The sequence below is a fragment of the Musa acuminata genome, chromosome BXJ2-6 (genome assembly GCF_036884655.1).
Source record: "Musa acuminata AAA Group cultivar baxijiao chromosome BXJ2-6, Cavendish_Baxijiao_AAA, whole genome shotgun sequence".
In the NCBI taxonomy this organism is placed as follows: Eukaryota; Viridiplantae; Streptophyta; class Magnoliopsida; order Zingiberales; family Musaceae; genus Musa; species Musa acuminata.
This window is the reverse complement of record NC_088343.1, coordinates 34,055,651-34,076,071: the sequence shown is the minus strand read 5'-3', so window position 1 is coordinate 34,076,071 and position 20,421 is coordinate 34,055,651. Positions and strand designations below refer to the sequence as shown.

Here is a 20,421-nt window from a genome sequence, read left to right as displayed (position 1 = left end):
CGAAGTAGGAGCGGAGCAGGGAGTCTCTCCCACTTTTGGACGCGGTCTACTCCTTTGGGCTTGCGATACAGAGAGCTGTTGAAGGATGACGGGGAGCTGTCAGGTGGTGGATGTGGATGATGATGAGTATGCCAAGCTCGTCAGGAGGATGAACCCACCAAGGTAGCAGCGTGCTGTGCCAACTCTTTCTCTTTCTTCTTCTCTTTTAGTGGTGCTTGAGCTGGGTCTCTCTGTGTTGGTCAGAGGTGTCGGTTGCTGTCTTCTGAGCTTCCGAGTAGGGTTTATCATTTGTAGTTTGATGCTCATCTGAGATTCAAAGGTTGGTTCTATCGTGTTACATGGGCTGGCACCTGTGGATTAAGATATGCGGCTGAAATCTTCCATTGTCTGACTTGTTGCTTTTTTCCTCTTATAATTTGTCCAATCATGTACAGTTTTCTTGGATTCATTTTGAATGTTCTGAATGGGATTAGATTCTTCCTTTTCCCTTTTTTAGTATTGAATCGAGTACGAGCACTTTTAATAAGTAATCATTTTACATCTTTGTTTGCTTTGTATCTTTCTCTGGATCTTGTGCTCACTTTTATTGACTTGTGATTAGAAATATCCTTGGTTTGGTGCTTTACATCTCCCTTCCCATCACCAGTTTCATTTCTTTCGAACACTAAATAATTCATTAATCGCTTTCTCTCTCAAAATGACAACTAATTTTTTGGGTGCAGGGTCGTGATAGATAATGATGCCTGTGATCACGCTACTGTTATTCGGGTAAGCATGAGCTTTTTCTCGAGAGATTTATGCTGAATTCAGCCATGCTTCAAGAACATTTGTTCTTCTTCTGTGACTACACAAGTAGTCTCTAGGCTCATTTCTGATATCTGCTGCCTCCCCTTCTTTTAGGTGGATAGTGTTAACAAGCATGGGATTCTGCTAGAGGTGGTTCAAGTCCTCACTGATCTGAACCTTGTAATCACGAAGGCTTATATTTCTTCGGATGGAAGTTGGTTTATGGATGGTAAGATCTCGCAGTGCCTATGAATCGAAATAAACAGAAACAGATTGCAAGACTGCAATCCTCGGTGGTAATTCCTGTGCTGAATTCTTCACTTTCTTTCATGGTTTCAGTATTTAATGTGACCGATAGAGATGGGAATAAAATATGGGACGAAGAGATCATCTCTTACATACAAAAGGTAACCATAATCTTTACTTGTTCTAGCTTTTAATAGGCCGGTTCATCATTCTGGTTTGCCTTAGCTTTTGTTCCCACCTATGAACTCAAGAACTTTTAATTCTTCATCGCAATCTGATGTTTTTGTCTGTCTGGGTATTTCTGCAGTCCTTAGGATCGGATGCTTGCTTCTTCCCCAAACTCAGGAGTTCAGCTGGTGTGATGCCATCGAATGAGCACACCTTCGTCGAGCTGACTGGCACAGACAGGCCCGGCTTGCTATCTGAAATATGTGCTGTGCTTGCAAACAGCAAGTGTAATGTGGTGAGAGCTGAGTTATGGACTCACAACGCCAGGGTTGCAGCGGTGGTTCGTGTCACCGATGAGTCGACCAGGAGAGCAGTTGAGGACCCCGAGAAACTCTCCATGATCAAAGAGCTCCTCTGCAATGTTCTCAAGGGCTCGAGGACCGCGAGTATGACGGTCTCAATGGGACACACTCACACCGAGAGGAGGTTGCATCAGATGATGTTCAGCAATCGAGACTACGAGAGAATTGGTGCGACACAAGGAGACGATAAATCATGGCCTCAGGTTGCTGTGATGGACTGCTCCGAGAAGGATTATTCTGTAGTCATCATGAGGTCGAAAGACCGACCGAAGCTTCTCTTTGATACTCTTTGCACGCTCACAGATATGCAATATGTTGTGCATCATGGCACGGTTGACTCAGGAGAGGAAGAAGCTTATCAGGTAATGATACTTAGTTCTCTCCGAGTCATTCACCTCGATGCAATCCGTGCCATTTGATGCATTCTGAGCTTTTTGGTGCCAATCCAATCTCAGGAATACTACATCAGACATGTTGACGGGCACCCCATAAGTTCAGAGGCCGAACGACAACGTGTGATCGATTGCCTCGAGGCAGCCATCGAGAGAAGAGCTACAGAGGTATCACCTACTTCCAATCGCTTTGTCATCGGCATTTTTCTCACCAGTATCATTGTTTGGTCAAGTTCAGGGATTGGAGTTGGTGCTGAGTACAGAAGACAGAATCGGATTGCTTTCGGATATTACAAGGATATTCCGAGAAAATGGCTTGACAATTACAAGGGCAGAAATTTCGACTGAGGATGGAAAAGCATTTGTCACTTTCTTTCTTTCAGAGATGTCGGGCAATCCTGTGGAAGCCAAGACAATAGATTCAATAAGTAGGCAGCTCGGGCACATGATTGTGAGGTTGAAGCAGAATCCTCTTCTTGCTTCAAAGTCTCCTGAAGTTGCCGGTGCTGCCGGTTTCCTCTTTGGGAATCTCTTCAAGGCTTCCTTTCAGAGCTTTTGGCTGGTTGGATCCTCCTACTCATGATGATTCATGATAGATATGACACCAAACAAAATTCTAAATGGTTAGCTGATACAAGAAACTTTGGCACAGCACCACCACCCTCCTGTGGAGAGTTCCAGTTCGCCCTCGAAACTTGGATATGGATCCAGGAACCAAACTGTATGCTGAAGTTGATGAAAGGATGCGTTTAATTTGCCTCTGTAAATAGACACTATTTAGGCTGTAAAGAACATGTACAGATAAAGATGTACAGAAATTTATGATGTCCGATGCTGCTCTTACTGTGCCTGTGGCTTCATTTAGGTAATTTACACTGTCACTAAGCATTCAAAGGGCTCAGTCACATGTAATAAATACAATCCTAATAACAAAGTGAAGAAACTAGAAAGCATATCTGCAGGTCATGTCTGTGAATCTTGTGATGCATCATGATATACTGTGGACAGGAAAACTGAGTCTCAAGAAATTGCAGGACCTCAAACTAGATGAGATTTCTATGGAACTTTGGACATCATCCAGTAAAACTTTCATTTATGAACTTTCTTCTTCTTCCAATAAATTCAAATAAATTACAACAAAGTAGCCTTTTCCTGTGTCTGCTGGATGCAAATCTCATGAAAGACTGGGATTTGGAGAGTTGCATCTTCTTCACAAAACTAGTGTTGTTCTTCTTCTTCTTCCTCAGTATTTACTTGTTAAATTGCATGCTTTAGGCTTCTTTTTGTGATCTCGATTAGATAAGTAACACCCAAACCTTTTTCCACTTCTTACATGAATTAAACTGAGGTATTACAACATCTCGGTTTAATATATCTGACTAGCGATAATCCTTTCTTATTCGGATTCGAGTTCTTTACTATATATATCCAAATAATAGACAGGGAGGATGAGAACAGACTCAATTAACTTCACAAGTTTAAACCACTGATGTAAAATCCTTAAGCCTAAGACTCATCAAGCTTTACAAACCAACTCAAATTTTCTTCCACATATACCTGAATATGACCAAACATCCAGTGTTGACTAGACAAACAAGATGGAGTAGGCCTAATGCATGATGAGATTCTCATGCCTTCACAGTGACACCACATCCACCATAACAAGTCAACCAGTCCTCGGTCCTATTTCTAAATGCTGGACAATGAGGCACACCAAAAAAGATTCCCACATTCACAACAGAGAATTGGGAAAGCAGATGAAAAAGATGGAAGTGGAAAGCTTCCACAAAGCTTGCCAACTTAAAAGCCATAAAGCATCATACAGCCTCTGAATGAGCAATAAATTACTCTATCTGGAATCAACTGCAGAGTTTTGCTCACTTTGAATTATCTTATTGATTAGCTGTCAAGAATGTTGCATGGAAAGATTGGGGAAACATGTAAAGGAAAATAAAGAATTCTATCATGATTGTCTCAGACTTGTAAAGCTTAATTTATTTAAGAGGCAAATAATATCTGATGTCAAAACAATAGATGAAGTAATGATTTTAAAATAGAAATCCAAAATTATCAAACATGATTTGATACATTATGTCTCCATTCTCAGAGTGAATTATTAGTATCGTTTTTATCGTGAATCTGATGTAGAAAAATTGAGAGCTTGCCTATCGTTTTTAAAATGGTTGGCACGTCGCAAATGAGAATTAGATTCTCTTGACTTTCCGAACTGGATCCTCCTTCAGATCATGCCCCTCTGGGTGTCTTCTCACAACTTGAAGAAGTCCTACAAAATCTACACCAAAGGTGAGGCGTGTTGAGTAAGATTCCTTCGACGCTTAAGTCAATAGTGCATTAAGACTCTGTGGATTCATTGGGGGGAGTTAGTGGTCACCATTTGTGTACTTGGAGTGGCCTCCTTTTTACACAAATCAAAGCTATGAACGGCTAAAGAATATTCTTATTAGATATCATGAAACATATTTAGATGGAGCTTTGTCATCTCCTGACTGACCGAGTTCCATGCACTAAGCTGTGATACGCTGACTGAGCTCCATGGGTCCACTTTTGTTTGACCATCAAGTCTAATCAATATCATAACCTTAAATTCTGCACTAAAATAAATAAAAATATAAGGAAGAGCATATTCTCTGGAGCTTATCAAAACAAGTCCAAATCTCCTTAAAACATTAAGATATATAGAGGATTTATGAATAATCAACCTTTAATTCTTAGTCTTCAAGCAACATATGTTTTAGGTTAAGATATCTAAAAATATTTACTAACCCAGTTAAAGTTGTGGATCACATCAGCTGTACTTACCTGTTAGGTAGATTCCATCACTTGCGTTACAGGAACTTCTCATAGCAGGAAGTGATTATTCATGGAAGACTTCATGCTGTAATCTGTGGGCTACAAAAAGTGTCAGAGAGTGGCTGCCATCACCTCCTACTCCCATCTGTTTTCTCTCTTCCTCTTGTTTCTTGTGTGATCATGAAAATGCACAGATGTTAGCATTTGGGTTGTCATTCTACAAGGAAAAAAAATAAAATAAATTCACAAATTCATGTTTTCGCAAAAGAGCAAAAAAAAAAAAAAAAATCTATATTGTTCTCAAACGATAGATAAATGAACTTTCTGCAAATTGATTTGGGTGTCTTAGATCGCCCAATATGTGATATTTAGCAACTTCTTATGCATGCAAATTTTAGTTATGTTACTGAGAAAAGAAGTATGCAATAGAGCTAGCTTGCACCAAATTCACAAAGATCATAAGATAGAACAACTTTTATTTCCATGATTCCATGAAAAAACTTGGAAATGAGGTATTTGATAGGTAGATTTCTGTTTTAACTATTTGTAGTGCTAAGGATCACTTCCAATGACAAGTTGTACATCAACACTTGCTAGTAAAGAACATGATGCAACATATATATATATATATATATATATATATATATATATATATATATATATATATATATATATATATATATATATATATATATATATATATATATATATACACAACTAAATTTGAAGTAAATCTTTATCTTCAAACTATCACATGGAATGTGCCATGAAAAGCCCACAAAAGTGACGACATAAGTCAACTGTGTAAGTATAAAATTATAATAAAAAATTAATATCAATGTTGAAATCATAAATATTGTAGGAAGTTGTGCATACCACACCTTGGATGTTGTCTAACACACTATCGATCTATTAACTAATTGAATGAAATAACATTATAAATCTACAAAAGTAGAAAGTAGCTAGACTCTTCTCCTCTATGGAATGTGGATTTATTAGAAGATAAGAGAAGATATCTCTATTATTTTATAATGAGTAATTTCCTATAAAGTCTTATCATTAAATAGGTGATAGCAAAAGATCTAAAGAAAAGATAATTAGAAAACCATCTCGCATGAAGGTTAACTCATAAGATTTCCAAACATAAGTTGATTTCTATTCTGTTGTCAATAATTTTTACCAGAATCCAATTAGATCTTTAATATGTTATTTTAAATTAATTGAGTCATATAATCTAATATTCTCTCACTTAGCTCATTAACTAATAATTTTTCCTGATTAAATTCTAAAATTTTTAAAAAATATTTTATATGTCATCATAAATTTTAGAAAATAAACTAATATATATAATAACATAAATAATTAACTTTAATAACATAAGTAAAAACTATCAATTATAATATCAACTCACACATCTAATCATGATAACATGTTCCTTAAATACCTTAGACTAAGGTTTTGGTGAATGGATCAACAATTAATATAATAAAACTTCAATTTTCAATTGACATTAATTATTTTTAGACTCTTTATTTAACCACTAAGTATTTTATCTTGACATGATTGGAATTACTAAAGTGATTATCTTATTAGAGAAGCAAACTACTATAGTGTTATGATAAATACTACTTGAGATAAAATTTTACAACTACAAAATTTGATTAGGACTTCAAAGTATGTCATGAAATCAGTTATAATAATATAATAATATAGTATATTATATTTTATAAATAAATTGTCCCTCCAACTAACATAAATATAAATATTGAAATGAACTTCCTATTATCCAGATAATTCTTAGGTTTACCATTTGAATATCTTATGATTTCATACTGAGTATATAATCATTTATCACTTACAAATATCTTATTTTTTATAATATTTTAATATTTTAATCCAATATAACTCTAATAGCTATCCAACTTTTTTGTTTTGAGTTTAACTATGCATGAATATTATTTATTTAATTATTTGCTAACTCATTTTTAGAATAGACTGAATTTTTATTTTTTATTTTTGATTATAGGTAAAATATTTATTGATGAAAACTACATACTAAATCTTTCGATCAATATATTATTTTTGAAATAGTACTATAAATCATTCATATATATATCCTTAAATAACATGAGTTATCTAATTCCTTAAAAATATTTATTGATTTCTTCCAGACGATGTGATCCCTTACGGCCAACATCTGTGGCACTTTGGCCATCCTCATCAAGCCAACGGTCTCGCTAACTACGCATCGCCGTGCGCCATTGTGAGGCGACGCCCGCCCAACATTGCGACTGCCACATCAGTTTTTGTCACCGCCAATGGTGCTGCGCCGATGCCGCCTCCTCATCGTCGGTTGGAGCATATCAATACTGCCAGAACTCACAACCTCCGGCCAATGCCTTTGTCGCCCTCGACAGTGGCCAAACATCGCGCCCAAAGTGCTCCGCGAGCCATGCAGCCACCGGTAACCCCATCAACTTGGTCACGACCCATATCAGCGCTACGACGGCACCATTATCCTCCCTCCTATCGCGACCAGTGTATGCAGCGATCCTTCCTTCCTAACGCCATGTTCTCCTCCCTCCGAGACATCCAACAGCCACGGGCGACGCTTCCATCATCATATCCCACCGCCGTATTGAACTGTCCACGTCAATACTTCATGTAACGTCGCGGCCAACCACGGCTAGAAAACACTACTGCGACCGCTTGTGATCGTCGCCCTCAACAGGGCTACCGCAAACCGACAGGGCCAGCAACCACAGGAGGCCACCGTCCGCTACTCGCCATTGTGCCTCATCTACGACAACCCTATGCTGCTGTCGTATGCCACCCTCTCTTGTGACACCTACCAATCCCGCTGCTATACCGAGTGGTCGATGGCTTCAACAGGGCAATCACGCCTTATTGTACCACCGACGACAGCAAGCTGCCATCTACGGTAGTGTCGCCAACATAACTGGGCAGCAACCTTCCCTTCCGACTCCACCATCAAAATCTAATTAGATCTTTAATATATCTTATCTTAAATTAATTATGTCATATAATCTAGATGATTCATTCATTAAACTTGTGTCCTTTTCCCATTCAAATCATTGATGTTTCCACCTTAACAACGATGCCGACGAGTACAATTTCTCTAAGAGCACAGTTATCAAAACCATGTGATACATACTGATGTTTTGTCCGAAAAAACATGTGAAAACGAAATATTCTTTTTCCTCTTTATGTATCCAAATGGGTTTCTTATCAAAATAAACTTGATATCCAAATGAAAATATCAACCAGTACAGCATAAACAATAAAGCAAAAATCAACCACACAGTCAGACCAAATCTTTTAACATGAAAAACCCAATGTGAAAAAAACGACCGTAGTCCACCTCAAACTTCCACTATCAATAGTAATGATAACAGGTTTACAGTAGGTCTTCTCTAGAATAACTAGAGGATCAGAATAATATCAAGATCATAGATCTTGGCTCAAGAATAGCATATCTTCATCACATAGGATCACATAGGATAATCTCCTCAAAAGAGAATTCTAGATCTTACAAAGTAGATATCACAGGAAAGTACCTTAGAGAGGGTAAACTGCAGATCAACACCGTTAGGATTGTAGAGTTTGCTGCAAGGATTCTCCACATAAAATTTGGGCCAAAACTGACAACGTTTGGCCACGGATCGTAAACTCATAAACCTAATATTTCTCTCTCTCTTTCTCTCTCCTCTTTCCTATGCACGCTGCACGTTGCAATCTGATCTATTTTCCTCACCTTCTCTCTCCTATTTTTAATTTCTTTCATTTACTGATTTGGGCTCAATATGCCCAATTGGACGGCTGGACCCAATAATTCTCCCCCTCCAGCTCATATGGTGGGCTGTACAAAGCCCGCTCTTTGCCTACATGCTTCAAGCTTCTCCTTAGGTAAAGATTTTGTCAACATATCTGAACCATTCTCATTGGTATGCACCTTTTCCAACTGTAATTCTTTCATCTCAAGCACATCACAAATCCAGTGATATCTCACATCAATATGCTTGGATCTAGAATGGTATGTTGAATTCTTGGAGAGGTGAATGACGCTCTGACTGTCACAGTAAACAGTATATCCTTCCTATTTCAAGTCCAATTCATGTAGAAACTTTTTCATCCATAAAGTTTCCTTACAGGCTTCAGTAACTGCTATGTATTCTGTTTCTGTGGTTGATAGAGCAACACACTTCTGTAACTTAGACTACCAAGAGACTGCTCCTCTTACAAATGTCATCAAGAATCCCGAAGTGGACTTCCTGGAATCAGTATCACCTGTCATGTCTGCATCTGTGTAACTTTTTAACACAGGTTCATCATTGCCAAAACATAAACATAACCTGGAAGTACCTCTTAGATATCTTAATATCTATTTCACTACGGCCCAATGTTTCTTTCCAGGATCAGAGAGAAATCGACTGACAACTCTAACTGCATGAGCTATATCTAGCATAGTACAAATCATAGCATACATTAAACTACCTACTACAGATGAGTAAGGCACTTTGGACATTTCTTCTTTTTCTTTCTCACTTGTAGGACATTGTTTTGAACTAAGCTTGAAATGACCTGCAAGTGGAGAACAAACTGCTTTAGCTTTACTCATATTGAATCTTTCAAGAACCTTTTCAATATAAGTCTTCTAAGATAGTCAAATCTTCTTTTTCTTCCTATCACGAAGAATCTTCATGCCAAGTATTTGTTTCACCGATCCCAAGTCTTTCATGGCAAAAGACTTACTTAGCTCTCTTTTAAGCTTTTCAATTTTTCCAACATCATGGCCAACAATCAACATATCATCAATATATAGCAGTAAAATAATAAAATCATTATCTGAAAATTTCTTCATAAACACACAATGATCAGATGTGGTTCTATCATACCCTTGGCTCATCATAAAAGAATCAAACTTCTTGTACCACTGTCTAGGTGCCTGTTTGAGTCCATATAAGCTTTTCTTAAGCTTACATACCAGATTTTCTTTTCCCTTGACTTTGAAACCTTCTGGTTGCTCCATGTAAATTTCTTCTTCTAAGTCACCATGAAGAAATGCTGTTTTCACATCAAGTTGTTCAACTTCTAAATTCAAGTGGGCAGCCAAACCAAGAACAACTCAGATAGAAGACATTTTCACAACTGGAGAAAATATTTCTTCAAAGTCAATACCTTTCTTCTGACTGAATCCTTTCACAACTAGTCGTGCCTTGTATCTCTATTGTGAGCTATTGCTTTCAGTCTTCAATTTGTAAATCCACTTATTCTTGAGAGCTTTCTTCTCTTTAGACAATCTTACCAAGTCATAGGTATGGTTCTCAAGCAAGGATCTCATCTCTTCTTGCATGGCTTTAACCCACTCACTCTTATTCTTATGTAGAATAACTTCTTGGTAAGTTTCTGGCTCTCTCCCGTCAGTAAGTATAACATACTCATGTGGAGGATATCTGGTAGATGGTTGTCGCTCTCTAGTGGATCTTCTCAATGAAATCTCAACTGGTGGTGGAGATGCCTGTTCAGTTGGTTCAGCATCATCAACTATAGGTGTATCATCACTTACATTCTCACCATGATCTTCTTGTTCATCTCCCCCATGATCATCATGAACTACAGGTGAAGGAATTGGACCCAAACTCCAAGGACTATAAACAGAGGTTTTTGGCTTCTCAATATTATCACCATCATCAAACAATTTGTCTTCAAGAAACACAACATCTCTGCTTCTAATAGTCTTCTTGTTCACTAGATCCCATAATCTGTACCCAAACTCTTCATGACCATATCCCAAGAAGATACATGCTTTTGCTTTACTATCAAGCTTTGACCTTTCATCTTTGGGAATATGAACAAATGCTTTACACCCAAAGACTCTCAAATAATTATAAGATATATCTTTTTCTCTCCATACTCTCTCTGGAACATCACCTTGCAGAGGAACTGATGGAGAAAGATTTATCAGGTCAACTGTAGTTCTCATAGCCTCCCCCCAAAATGACTTTGGTAGCTTGGCGTGGGAAAGTATACACCTAATCCTTTCTTTAATGGTTCTGTTCATCCTTTCTGCCACACCATTCTACTAAGGAGTTTTAGGAACTGTTTTCTCAAGCTTGATACCATGGAACCAACAATAATTCTCAAAAGGACCCTTGTACTCGCCACCATTATCTGATCGAATACACTTTAGCTTTTTACCAGTTTCTCTTTCAACACTAACATGAAACTCCTTGAAAGAATCGAGTACCTGGTCTTTAGATTTCAAAGCAAAAGCCCACTCTTTTCTAGAATGGTCATCAATAAAAGTAACAAAATAAAGAGCACCTCCAAGAGTTCTAGTTTGCATAGTACAAACATCAGTATGAACTAAATCAATAACATCCGATCTTCTAGATGATGGATATGTCTGAAATGCAACTCTATGTGTTTTTCCAACTAAGCAATGATCACAAGATTTAAGAGATGTAACTTGCAACTCTGGTAAGAACTGCTTTCTAGCAAGAGTTTGAAGTCCCTTCTCGCTGATATATCCAAGCCTCTTATGCTAAAGATCTATACTTTCACCTTTTCGAATTGCATTAATCTCTCCTTTGTGTAGCTTAGCTTCCATGATATAAAAAGAGTTAATCTTCTTTCCTTTTGCTACAATCAGAGAACCTTTAGTGAGTTTCCATTTACTTTCACCAAAATAATGTGCAAAGCCCTCATCATCAAGTCTGCCTGTAGATATCAAGTTAAGACGAATATCTAAAACATGCCTTACATCTTTGAGTATTAATTTGCTCCCAATACTGATCTTCAAGCAAATATCTCCAATACCCATAATCTTAGATGTACCACTGTTTCCCATTCTAACATTACCAAAATCACCAGCAGTGTAAGATCTAAAGAAATCACCATGAGAAGTGACATGAAATGAAGCACCAAAGTCAATTACCTAATTACTATCCTGAGCTACAAGGCTAACACAACCTTCATCACAGACAATAGTGATATTACCTTCAGCAACAAATTGTATTGGTCTCTTTCTCATTTTTTTCATTTCATTCTGTTCTCGTTTCCAAAACCTATACTCTTTCTTCATGTGACCTGGCTTGTTACAGTGAAAACATTTGATATCTCTTCTAGACTTAGATCTTCCTATATATCTATATGGATTTCTGCTATAACTTCTTCCACGTCTTTCTTGTTTTTCAGTAACAAATGCACCAAAAGAAGATTCACCCTGTTCTTTCCTTCTGGCATCTTCATTTAGCAAACTATCTTTAATCATATCTATAGTTAGAGTCCCCTCTGGCGTGGAGTTATAAATAGTCACCATATACGTTTCCCAACTTTCTGGTAAAGAGCTGAGAAGTAATAATCCTTGTATCTCATCATCTATATTCATTTTCATAGCAACCAACTTATTTGCAAGACTCTGAAATAGGCTTATGTGCTCAACAATGTTACCACCATCGTTATACTTCAAATTTACAAGCCTTCTGAGGAGAGAAATTCTATTTCCCACTATCTTTTTCGCAAAGAGGTTTTCTAACCTTTGCCAAACAACATCAGCTCTGGTTTCATCTGAAATATACTCATGCAAGTTTATATCCATCCATCTTCTAATATAGGCAATAACTTTTCTATGTTGAACTTCCCATTCTTCATCGTCCATAGTAGAAGGTTTATCTTTAACCTTAATAGGCTTATACAAATCTTTGCAATAGAGCAAATCTTCCATCAGACGCCTCCAAGTGGAATAATTTGATGAGTTCAATTTAATCATACCATCTGACTGCTCCATTTTAATCACACAAGAAAACTAACACCAAACAACCGGATGCTCTGATACCACTTATTGGGAAGAAACCTGTTAAAACGGAATATTCTTTTCCCTCTTTGTGTATCAAAATACCAACTTGATATCCAAATGAAAATATCAACCAGCATAGCATAAAAAATAGAGCAAAAATCAACCACACAGTGAGACCAAATCTTTTAACGTGGAAAACCCAATGTGGGAAAAACCACGGGACCGTAGTCCACCTCAAACTTCCACTATCAATAGTAATGATAACAGGTTTACAATAGATCTTCTCTAGAATAACTAGAGGATGAGAATAACATCAAGATCATAGATCTTGGCTCAAGAATAGCATATCTTCATCACATAGGATCACATAGGATGGATCTCCTCAAAAGAGAATTCTAGATCTCACAAAATGGATATCATAGGAAAGTACCTTAGAGAGGGTAAACTGCAGATTAACACCATTAGGATTGTAGAGTTTGCTGCAAAGATTCTCCACATAAAATTTGGACCAAAACTGATAACGTTTGGCTACAGATCGTTAAACAGAAAACTCATAAACTTAATCTTTCTCTCTCCTCCGCAGGCCGCAGATCTATTTTCCTCCCTTCTCTCTCATATTTTTAATTTTTTTCATTTACTGATTTGGACTCAATAAGCCCAATTATCCAAGCCCGGCTGGACCCCACAGATTAGCATATGCATAATATAGCTATGTTATTGTTTCTTGGTTCTGTATGGTGATCATGTATGTATTGATGAATGCCATTTTAAGATGAGAACTGGTTCTTGAATTCCACGCTCTGAAAACTGTGGAACTTTTTCTTCCCCCTCCTCCTATTTCATGTCCTCACAAATTCATTTTTTCTTTCTTTTCCATTTTTGATTCCAATAGTGCAGTCTTCATAACGGAAGTAGGATTCAACAATTTCTGCATTCATTTTCCCACATGTATGTAACCCATCATTTTCTTACTTTCTAAGTGATCATTATTGTAACTTTTCATGCACCATAAACAGAAAAAAAAAAAAAAGGCTTATTGAATACTTGTTCTGAAAACACAATGTCTGACTATGAGCATTGCAAATTTGTGTGATCATAGCAAACATTAGCCATCATCAGCGTTGCATTATCATGCATTTCAATAGAAAAAGCAAAGATCTAATAATACATGAAGACGCTCATCTTGCCATATGCCATGTGAGGCCCTGAAAGTTCCTAATTGCAGAATATGATCATTGAATCTGGTTGTGAATGTAGGCAAATTTTTGTTTCGGTTGTCTCTGAGGGGGCATCATATCGTCCGCTTGCAGAAAAGAAAAGGCACGAATTAAAAGAAGTTCCAAATGCAGTGGTGGACACTATGAGAACGTTTGGCTGAATTCATCCTTGGGTATGGTCTAGTAGTTCAAGCATTTATTAATTAAGCATTTATCTTATTATATATATATATATATATATATATATTCTGAATATATATATTTTTTCAGTTTTTTTATATCTGTTATAGAGAATTCAAAAATCTAAAAGTATTTTTTCTTCCACATAACAAAACTTTAAATATAATATGAGGGTATGATATATAGGCCGCTGTCAAAATATTACACTCGCCTGGTTGATACATTAAATGAGACTCAATCCCATGAGTTCGATGATGTGGCCCCGATGAGAATGCTAACTTGGCCTTGTGTAGTGTTGTTGTGGAAGATGACTCGACAAAGATCTCCAATGATTTAATGTACGATCTTATAGTCCATTGATGACTAAATGATGTATGTAAACATTCTCAACGTTTATGACAGTCTCAACCTAATAGTTGCCCATCATGATATAAAAATATTTCTCAAGTGCAAACTCTGAGAAAATCTAGTTGAACACATTAAATTTGATACTTAATTAAATCTCCTAAATTCATACTAACTTAAACATTGAAGTGTTTGTCAAGTATGCCCTTAATATAGTTTTTTATAAGGTATTGAATCCCCATAAGATTTAACACCTAAGCGTCAAATGGACTCGGAAGCCAAGCTTGGTTAGCTTCAAACCAAAGCCATGTGTTGGATAATTAGAATTTATTATACTAGTTTGATGCTAGAAGGAGGGTTTACTCCAAAAAGCATTAAAGAATCATGTCAAACCCTCGAGGATGAATTAAGAAGATGGTATTCTTCTAAACCCAAACTCGGAATGACCAAGAATATCTACTTTTTCGTTTCCAAACTCTTTGCCTTCCAACATTTATTTAATGACCTTGGTTAGTCCTGTAACCATTCTCATTAAGTTCATCATTCATTATCATTAATTTTTTTTATTTATTATGATTTAAATATTTTATTTTTTATTCTAAATATAACCGTTATTATTAAATATTTTATTTAATATCATTAAAAAATTTTATTATAATTCAAACGTTTTAAATTTAAATTAATTCTTGAACATTACAAAGTTGATAATAATAAATATTCTTGTTAGGAGAATGTCGAGAGTTTTGGTCCCTGGATTATATATCTCTCTCAAGTCTAAATGATTTCCTACAACCTAAAGTGAAAGTTCTGAGTCGAGAAATGTCAAAATATAAAAAGAAATCGTTGTTAAAATTCTTGACAACAATGGTCGGGTACCTAATTTTCATTTCCGCATTAGTTTTTTTATGTTTTTATTATAATGATTTAGAAACATAACTGGTATTAAAATTTCTAATGGTTGATATTAGAGCCATTAACCTTTACCTTGATATGAAAGAATTTTTATTTTTTATACCATAAATATGACTTGATTTTATTTTTATTTTTAAACTTATTGATATATTTCATATTGAAAATCATGAGAATATAATATTTTTAATATTTTTAGTCACTAAAATGCTCATATTATGTATAAATATTTGGTTATATTAATTTATGGCTATGAGTCAATTTTATATGTTTAAAATGTCTAGTAACTCATCTAATCTTAATTAACTAGAAATTAGCCACAACATTCTTAATTAATTAAAATTATATATAAAGTTAAAATAAGGATCACATAAATAATTAGACATAATATTATGATTGATTATATTTAATATAATAATTATTATCCCATAGGATATTTTATTATATTCATATAATTAATTTGGATAAAATATTAGAATATTTTCATAATTTACCCACAGGGATTATGAATTAGAATATAATTTGATAATTTTATCATAAAGACCATTTGAATTAAAATTTTAGTCCACAAGCAATTTTTATGTCATGAAATTCATCTTTTGACATGTTTCACATTAGTAAAACATACAATTTAAACTATTAAATATCAAATTTTGACATAAACATGTTTGGTTTTATATAATTTCTCAAACTGTTAATTTCTCTGATATTCAATGTGACATTTCTGAATTTAGGGGTGATAACTATAAGATATGGAAAGAGTGGATTCTCCTCCATTTAGGGTGGATAGATATTGATTATGCTATTAGGAACGATGAACCACCTATAGCCACTAATACGAGCACTCCAATTGAGGTTGTGTTATATGAGCGATGAGAGCGATCTAATCAGCTCAGCGTGATATTTATCAAGACTAAGATAACTGCTCGCATACGTGGTTCTATTGACCAGCATAAGAAGGTCCAAGACTTGCTACAAGCTATCATGAGCAATTCGTTACTTCGGAAAAGGCACTAGCAAGTACCATAATAATAAAGTTTTCATCCCTCAAACTCACCGACATAAATGGTGTGCGTAAGAATATAATGCAAATGCAAGATATTACGACTCAACTTAAGAAACTTGAGGTTAATATATTAGAATCCTTCCTAGTGTACTATATTTTGAACACCCTTCCACATCAATACAGGACTTTTAAGATTTCATATAACACATATAAGGATAAATGGTCAATCAATGAATTAATGACTATGTATGTTCAAGAAGAAGAGAGGCTAGTGATAGAATTGGGTGAGACTGCATTGGTGGTAACCACTTATGGGAAGAATAAAACTGACAAAAATTAAGTCAATCAGAAAGTTCATCAATAGGGAAAAGGTAAAATACCACCCCAAACTGATATCAAGAAAGAAGCAAAGTATTTTTTTTTGTATAAGGAAGGGACTCACGAAGCAGAAATGTATGAAATTCTAACAATGGCTCGAAAGGAAAGGTAAACCAACCTCGTTTGTGTGTTATGAATCTAATATGGTTAATGTTAATATTAACACCTAGTGGATTAACTCTGGATCAACAATCTATATTGTAAACTCTTTACAGGGTATGCAAAACCGAAGGAAGTGAGCAAAACATATTATTAGTTAATAAGATGAGCTCACATGTAAAGGCAATTGAAATATGCATTTTAACTTTAAGTAATGATTTTGTTTTAAAATTGGAAAGGATCTTTTATGTACCAAGTTTCTCATGAAACTTAATTTTTGTTTCTAGACTCGTACCAGTTGGATATTTATTTAATTTTCAAGATACATCATTTCGTTTATTATATAAATCTAATTATGTTAGGAAAGATATTTTATTTGATGGTCTTTATTATATTTTCTTACAAAATGATGACACTCAAAGTTTAATGTATATTTGCGTTGGCAGTGAAAGGTGTAATATTATTGAGGACTCATATATGTTATGACACCGGAGATTATGACATATAGAGAATTAAGAGATTAGTCAATAATGGGATACTTAGTACTCTTGATTTTACTAATTTTAAGACTTGTGTGAACTGTATTAAGGGAAAGCAGACCAACAAGTCCAAAAAGGGTGCTAATAGGAGTTCATACATATTAGAGATCATTCATACTGACATATGTTATTCTGGACACATATGGTTAGAAATTTTCCATCTCCTTTATAGTTGGTTACTCACAATATATGTATATCTATTTACTTCATAACAAAAATAAAGTATTGGATGCCTTCAAAATCTTTAAGGTTGAAGTTGAGAACCAATATGGTAAGCAAATTAAAATTGTGAGATCAAATAGAGATGAAGAATTTTATGGTAGATATACTGAAAATGGATAAGCACCTAGTCCTTTTGTTAAGTTTGTTTAAGAACATAGGATTGTTGCCCAAAACACTATTTCTAATTCTCCAAACCAGAATGGTGTTACAGAAATAAGAAACCAAACATTATTATGTTGGGCTGACAGCCCAAAGTAGGTTCAGCCCATGGTGGGCTTTATCAGCCCACAGCCCACATGGAGGTGGCTATGTTTTGACATGGAGGTGGCTACGTTTTTTGGGTAAAAAAGGATAGTAATATGGTGATCTTCGCAGCAGCAAAGAGGAGAAGAAAAAGACAGAAAAACAAGAGAAAGAAAGGGAAGAAAACAAGGATAACGCAGAGAGACTGTTCTTAATCATCTAGTAGTGTTCTCATCTCAATTGTTCTCTTATGATTGTTACTAGGGTTTAGGGCAAGCGATTGAGATTTATATATTCATTATTCTTATAGTGGATTATCTCTAGTTTGCCTCGTGATTTTTACCCTTCACATTGGAGGGGTTTTCCACGTATATCTTGGTGTTCTATTTGATTATGATTTCATTTAATTCCGCTACATATCATGGCCTGTTAATATCTGTTCATATACAAAGGTTATTCCGCTTTATATCCCCATCAACTGGTATTAGAGCAAGGGTTTTGGTGATTTAATTTTTGTATTTGAACATGGAGGCTAGTAATGTTTCTCGCATGATTAGTTTAAATGGAAACAATTAGATGATATGGAAACCAAGAATGGAAGATCTCTTATATTGCAAAGATTTGTATAGACATTTGCAGAGGGATAGTGCAAAACCCACAACTATGACAAATGATGAGTGGAAGAGGTTAGATTGAAAAATAGTTGGGTTTATTCGATAGTGGCTAGATGATAGTGTCTTTCACCATGTTTCTACTAAAATTTCTACATATTCTCTTTGGAAAAAGTTGAAAAGTCTCTATGAAAGAAAAACAGCTGACAACAAAGCTTTTTTTATCAGAAAACTTGTGAACCTAAAATATAGAGAGGGTGCTTCTATTGCTAAGCATTTGAATGAAACGCAAAGTATTACTAACCAGTCATCCACTATGAAAATGTCTCTTGATAATGAGTTGCAAGCATTGTTACTTCTCAGTTCATTACCAGAAAGTTTGGAGACATTGGTGGTTTCCCTCAGTAATTCTGTGTCAGATGGTATTATCACTATAAGGCAAGTAACAAGTAGTTTATTGAATGAGGAGTTGAGAAGAAAGAGTTCAGCAACATCTCAGAATGATTCACACGCACTTATCTCAGAGAATAGAGGAAAGTCAAAGTCTAAAAGCAGTTCACGCATGGGTAGAAGTAAGTTAAGATTGAGAAAAGATATTATTTACTATAACTATGGTGAGAAAGGATATTACAAAAATCAATATAAGCAACTTAAGAAGAGCAAGAAAAAGGAAAAAGAAATGTAGTCTATAGAGTCAAAAGATAATATCACAATTACAGTGCAGGGTGGTGATTATTTGATTTTATCTCCTTCTAATGATATTTTTTCTTGTGTGTGTCAGGATCTTGAGTGGGTGATTGACACAAGTGCTTCTTATCATTATACACCACGGAGGGAGTTTTTTGCTACATATAGGTCTGAAAATTTTGGTGTTGTCAAGATGGACAACTATAGCACAACAGACATCATAGGCATGGGTGATATCTATTTAAAGACTAACCTTGGCTGCAAGTTGGTACTTAAGGAAGTGAGGCATGTGGTTGACTTGAGGCTGAATTTAATTTCAGTTGGAAGGCTAGATGATGAAGACTATAATAGCAGATTTCATAGAGAGCAATGGAAGCTCAGTAAAGGTTCTCTTGTTATAGCCAATGGAAAGAAATGTCATACTTTGTACAGGTTGCAGGCTAAAGCTTATGATGAGCAGTTAAATGCTACAGAAAAAGACTTCAGCATGGAGTTGTGGCATAGGCGACTGTGACACATGAGCGAGAAGGGGCTGCAAGCTCTTTCCAAGAGAGAGGTATTGCCAGACCTCAGAAGTATACATCTGAACCCTTGTATTGATTATTTGGCTGGTAAACAACATAGAGTTTCATTTACTAGTCCTGCTTTGTCTAGAAAAATGCATGTCTCAGACCGTGTTTATACAGATGTATGTGGTCCTTTGAGGACAAAAACTCTTGGTAGATCTGTTGATGTTCTTGGTATAAGTGGTGCATTTTATTTTGTCACTTTTATAGATGATATTTCCAGGAAAGTTTGGGCCAATACTTTGAAGACTAAAGATCAGGTTATTAATGTTTTCAAAGAGTTTCATGACAGGGTTGAAAGGGAGACAGAAGGACAACTGAAATGCATAAGATCAGATAATGGTAGTGAGTATACAGGATTATTTAATGATTATTGTATGTCACATGGAATCCAACATGAGATGACAGTTCTTGGTATACCTCAGCATAATGTAATTACAGAAAGGATGAACTGCACCATCATGGAAAAAATCATATGTATGCTTTCACAGGCCAAGCTACCCAAAAGATTTTGGGATGAGGCTTTGAGGACTACAGTCGATGTGATCAACTTATCACTATGTATAGCCCTAGATGGTGATGTTGCAGAGCATGTATGGTCAGGGAAAGATGTTTCCTACAGGCATTTGAGAGTGTTTGGTTGTCGTGCATTTGCACATATTCCAAACAATGAGAGGTCCAAGCTGGATGGTAAGTCTAAAGAATGTATTTTTCTTGGCTACTCACATGATTATTTTGGTTACAGGCTTTGAGATCTATAAAAGCAGAAGGTGTTTAAAAGCAGAGACATAGTCTTCTTTGAGGATCAAACTTTTGAAGATTTGAAAAAGAAGGC

The 20,421-nt window shown here is 35.6% G+C and overlaps 1 protein-coding gene across 1 annotated transcript; it reads left to right on the top strand.

Annotated features, from left to right (window-relative positions):
- LOC135585212 (ACT domain-containing protein ACR6-like) lies at positions 1–2,783 on the top strand. Its single transcript, XM_065113640.1, has 7 exons — positions 1–162; positions 723–768; positions 901–1,015; positions 1,126–1,193; positions 1,340–1,924; positions 2,018–2,122; positions 2,193–2,783. Exons 1-7 carry the CDS (start codon positions 86–88, stop codon positions 2,535–2,537), a joined length of 1,341 nt encoding a protein of 446 aa, XP_064969712.1. The 5' UTR covers positions 1–85; the 3' UTR covers positions 2,538–2,783.
- The last annotated feature ends 17,638 nt before the right edge of the window (positions 2,784–20,421 follow it).

Bases quoted from the DNA above. Each gene is read 5' to 3' on its own strand.
- LOC135585212 (XM_065113640.1), top strand. From the start codon at position 86: ATGACGGGGAGCTGTCAGGTGGTGGATGTGGATGATGATGAGTATGCC. The intron at 1,194-1,339 runs GTAACCATAATC...GTATTTCTGCAG, and splicing joins TCATCTCTTACATACAAAAG to TCCTTAGGATCGGATGCTTG. The intron at 1,925-2,017 runs GTAATGATACTT...ATCCAATCTCAG, and splicing joins GAGAGGAAGAAGCTTATCAG to GAATACTACATCAGACATGT.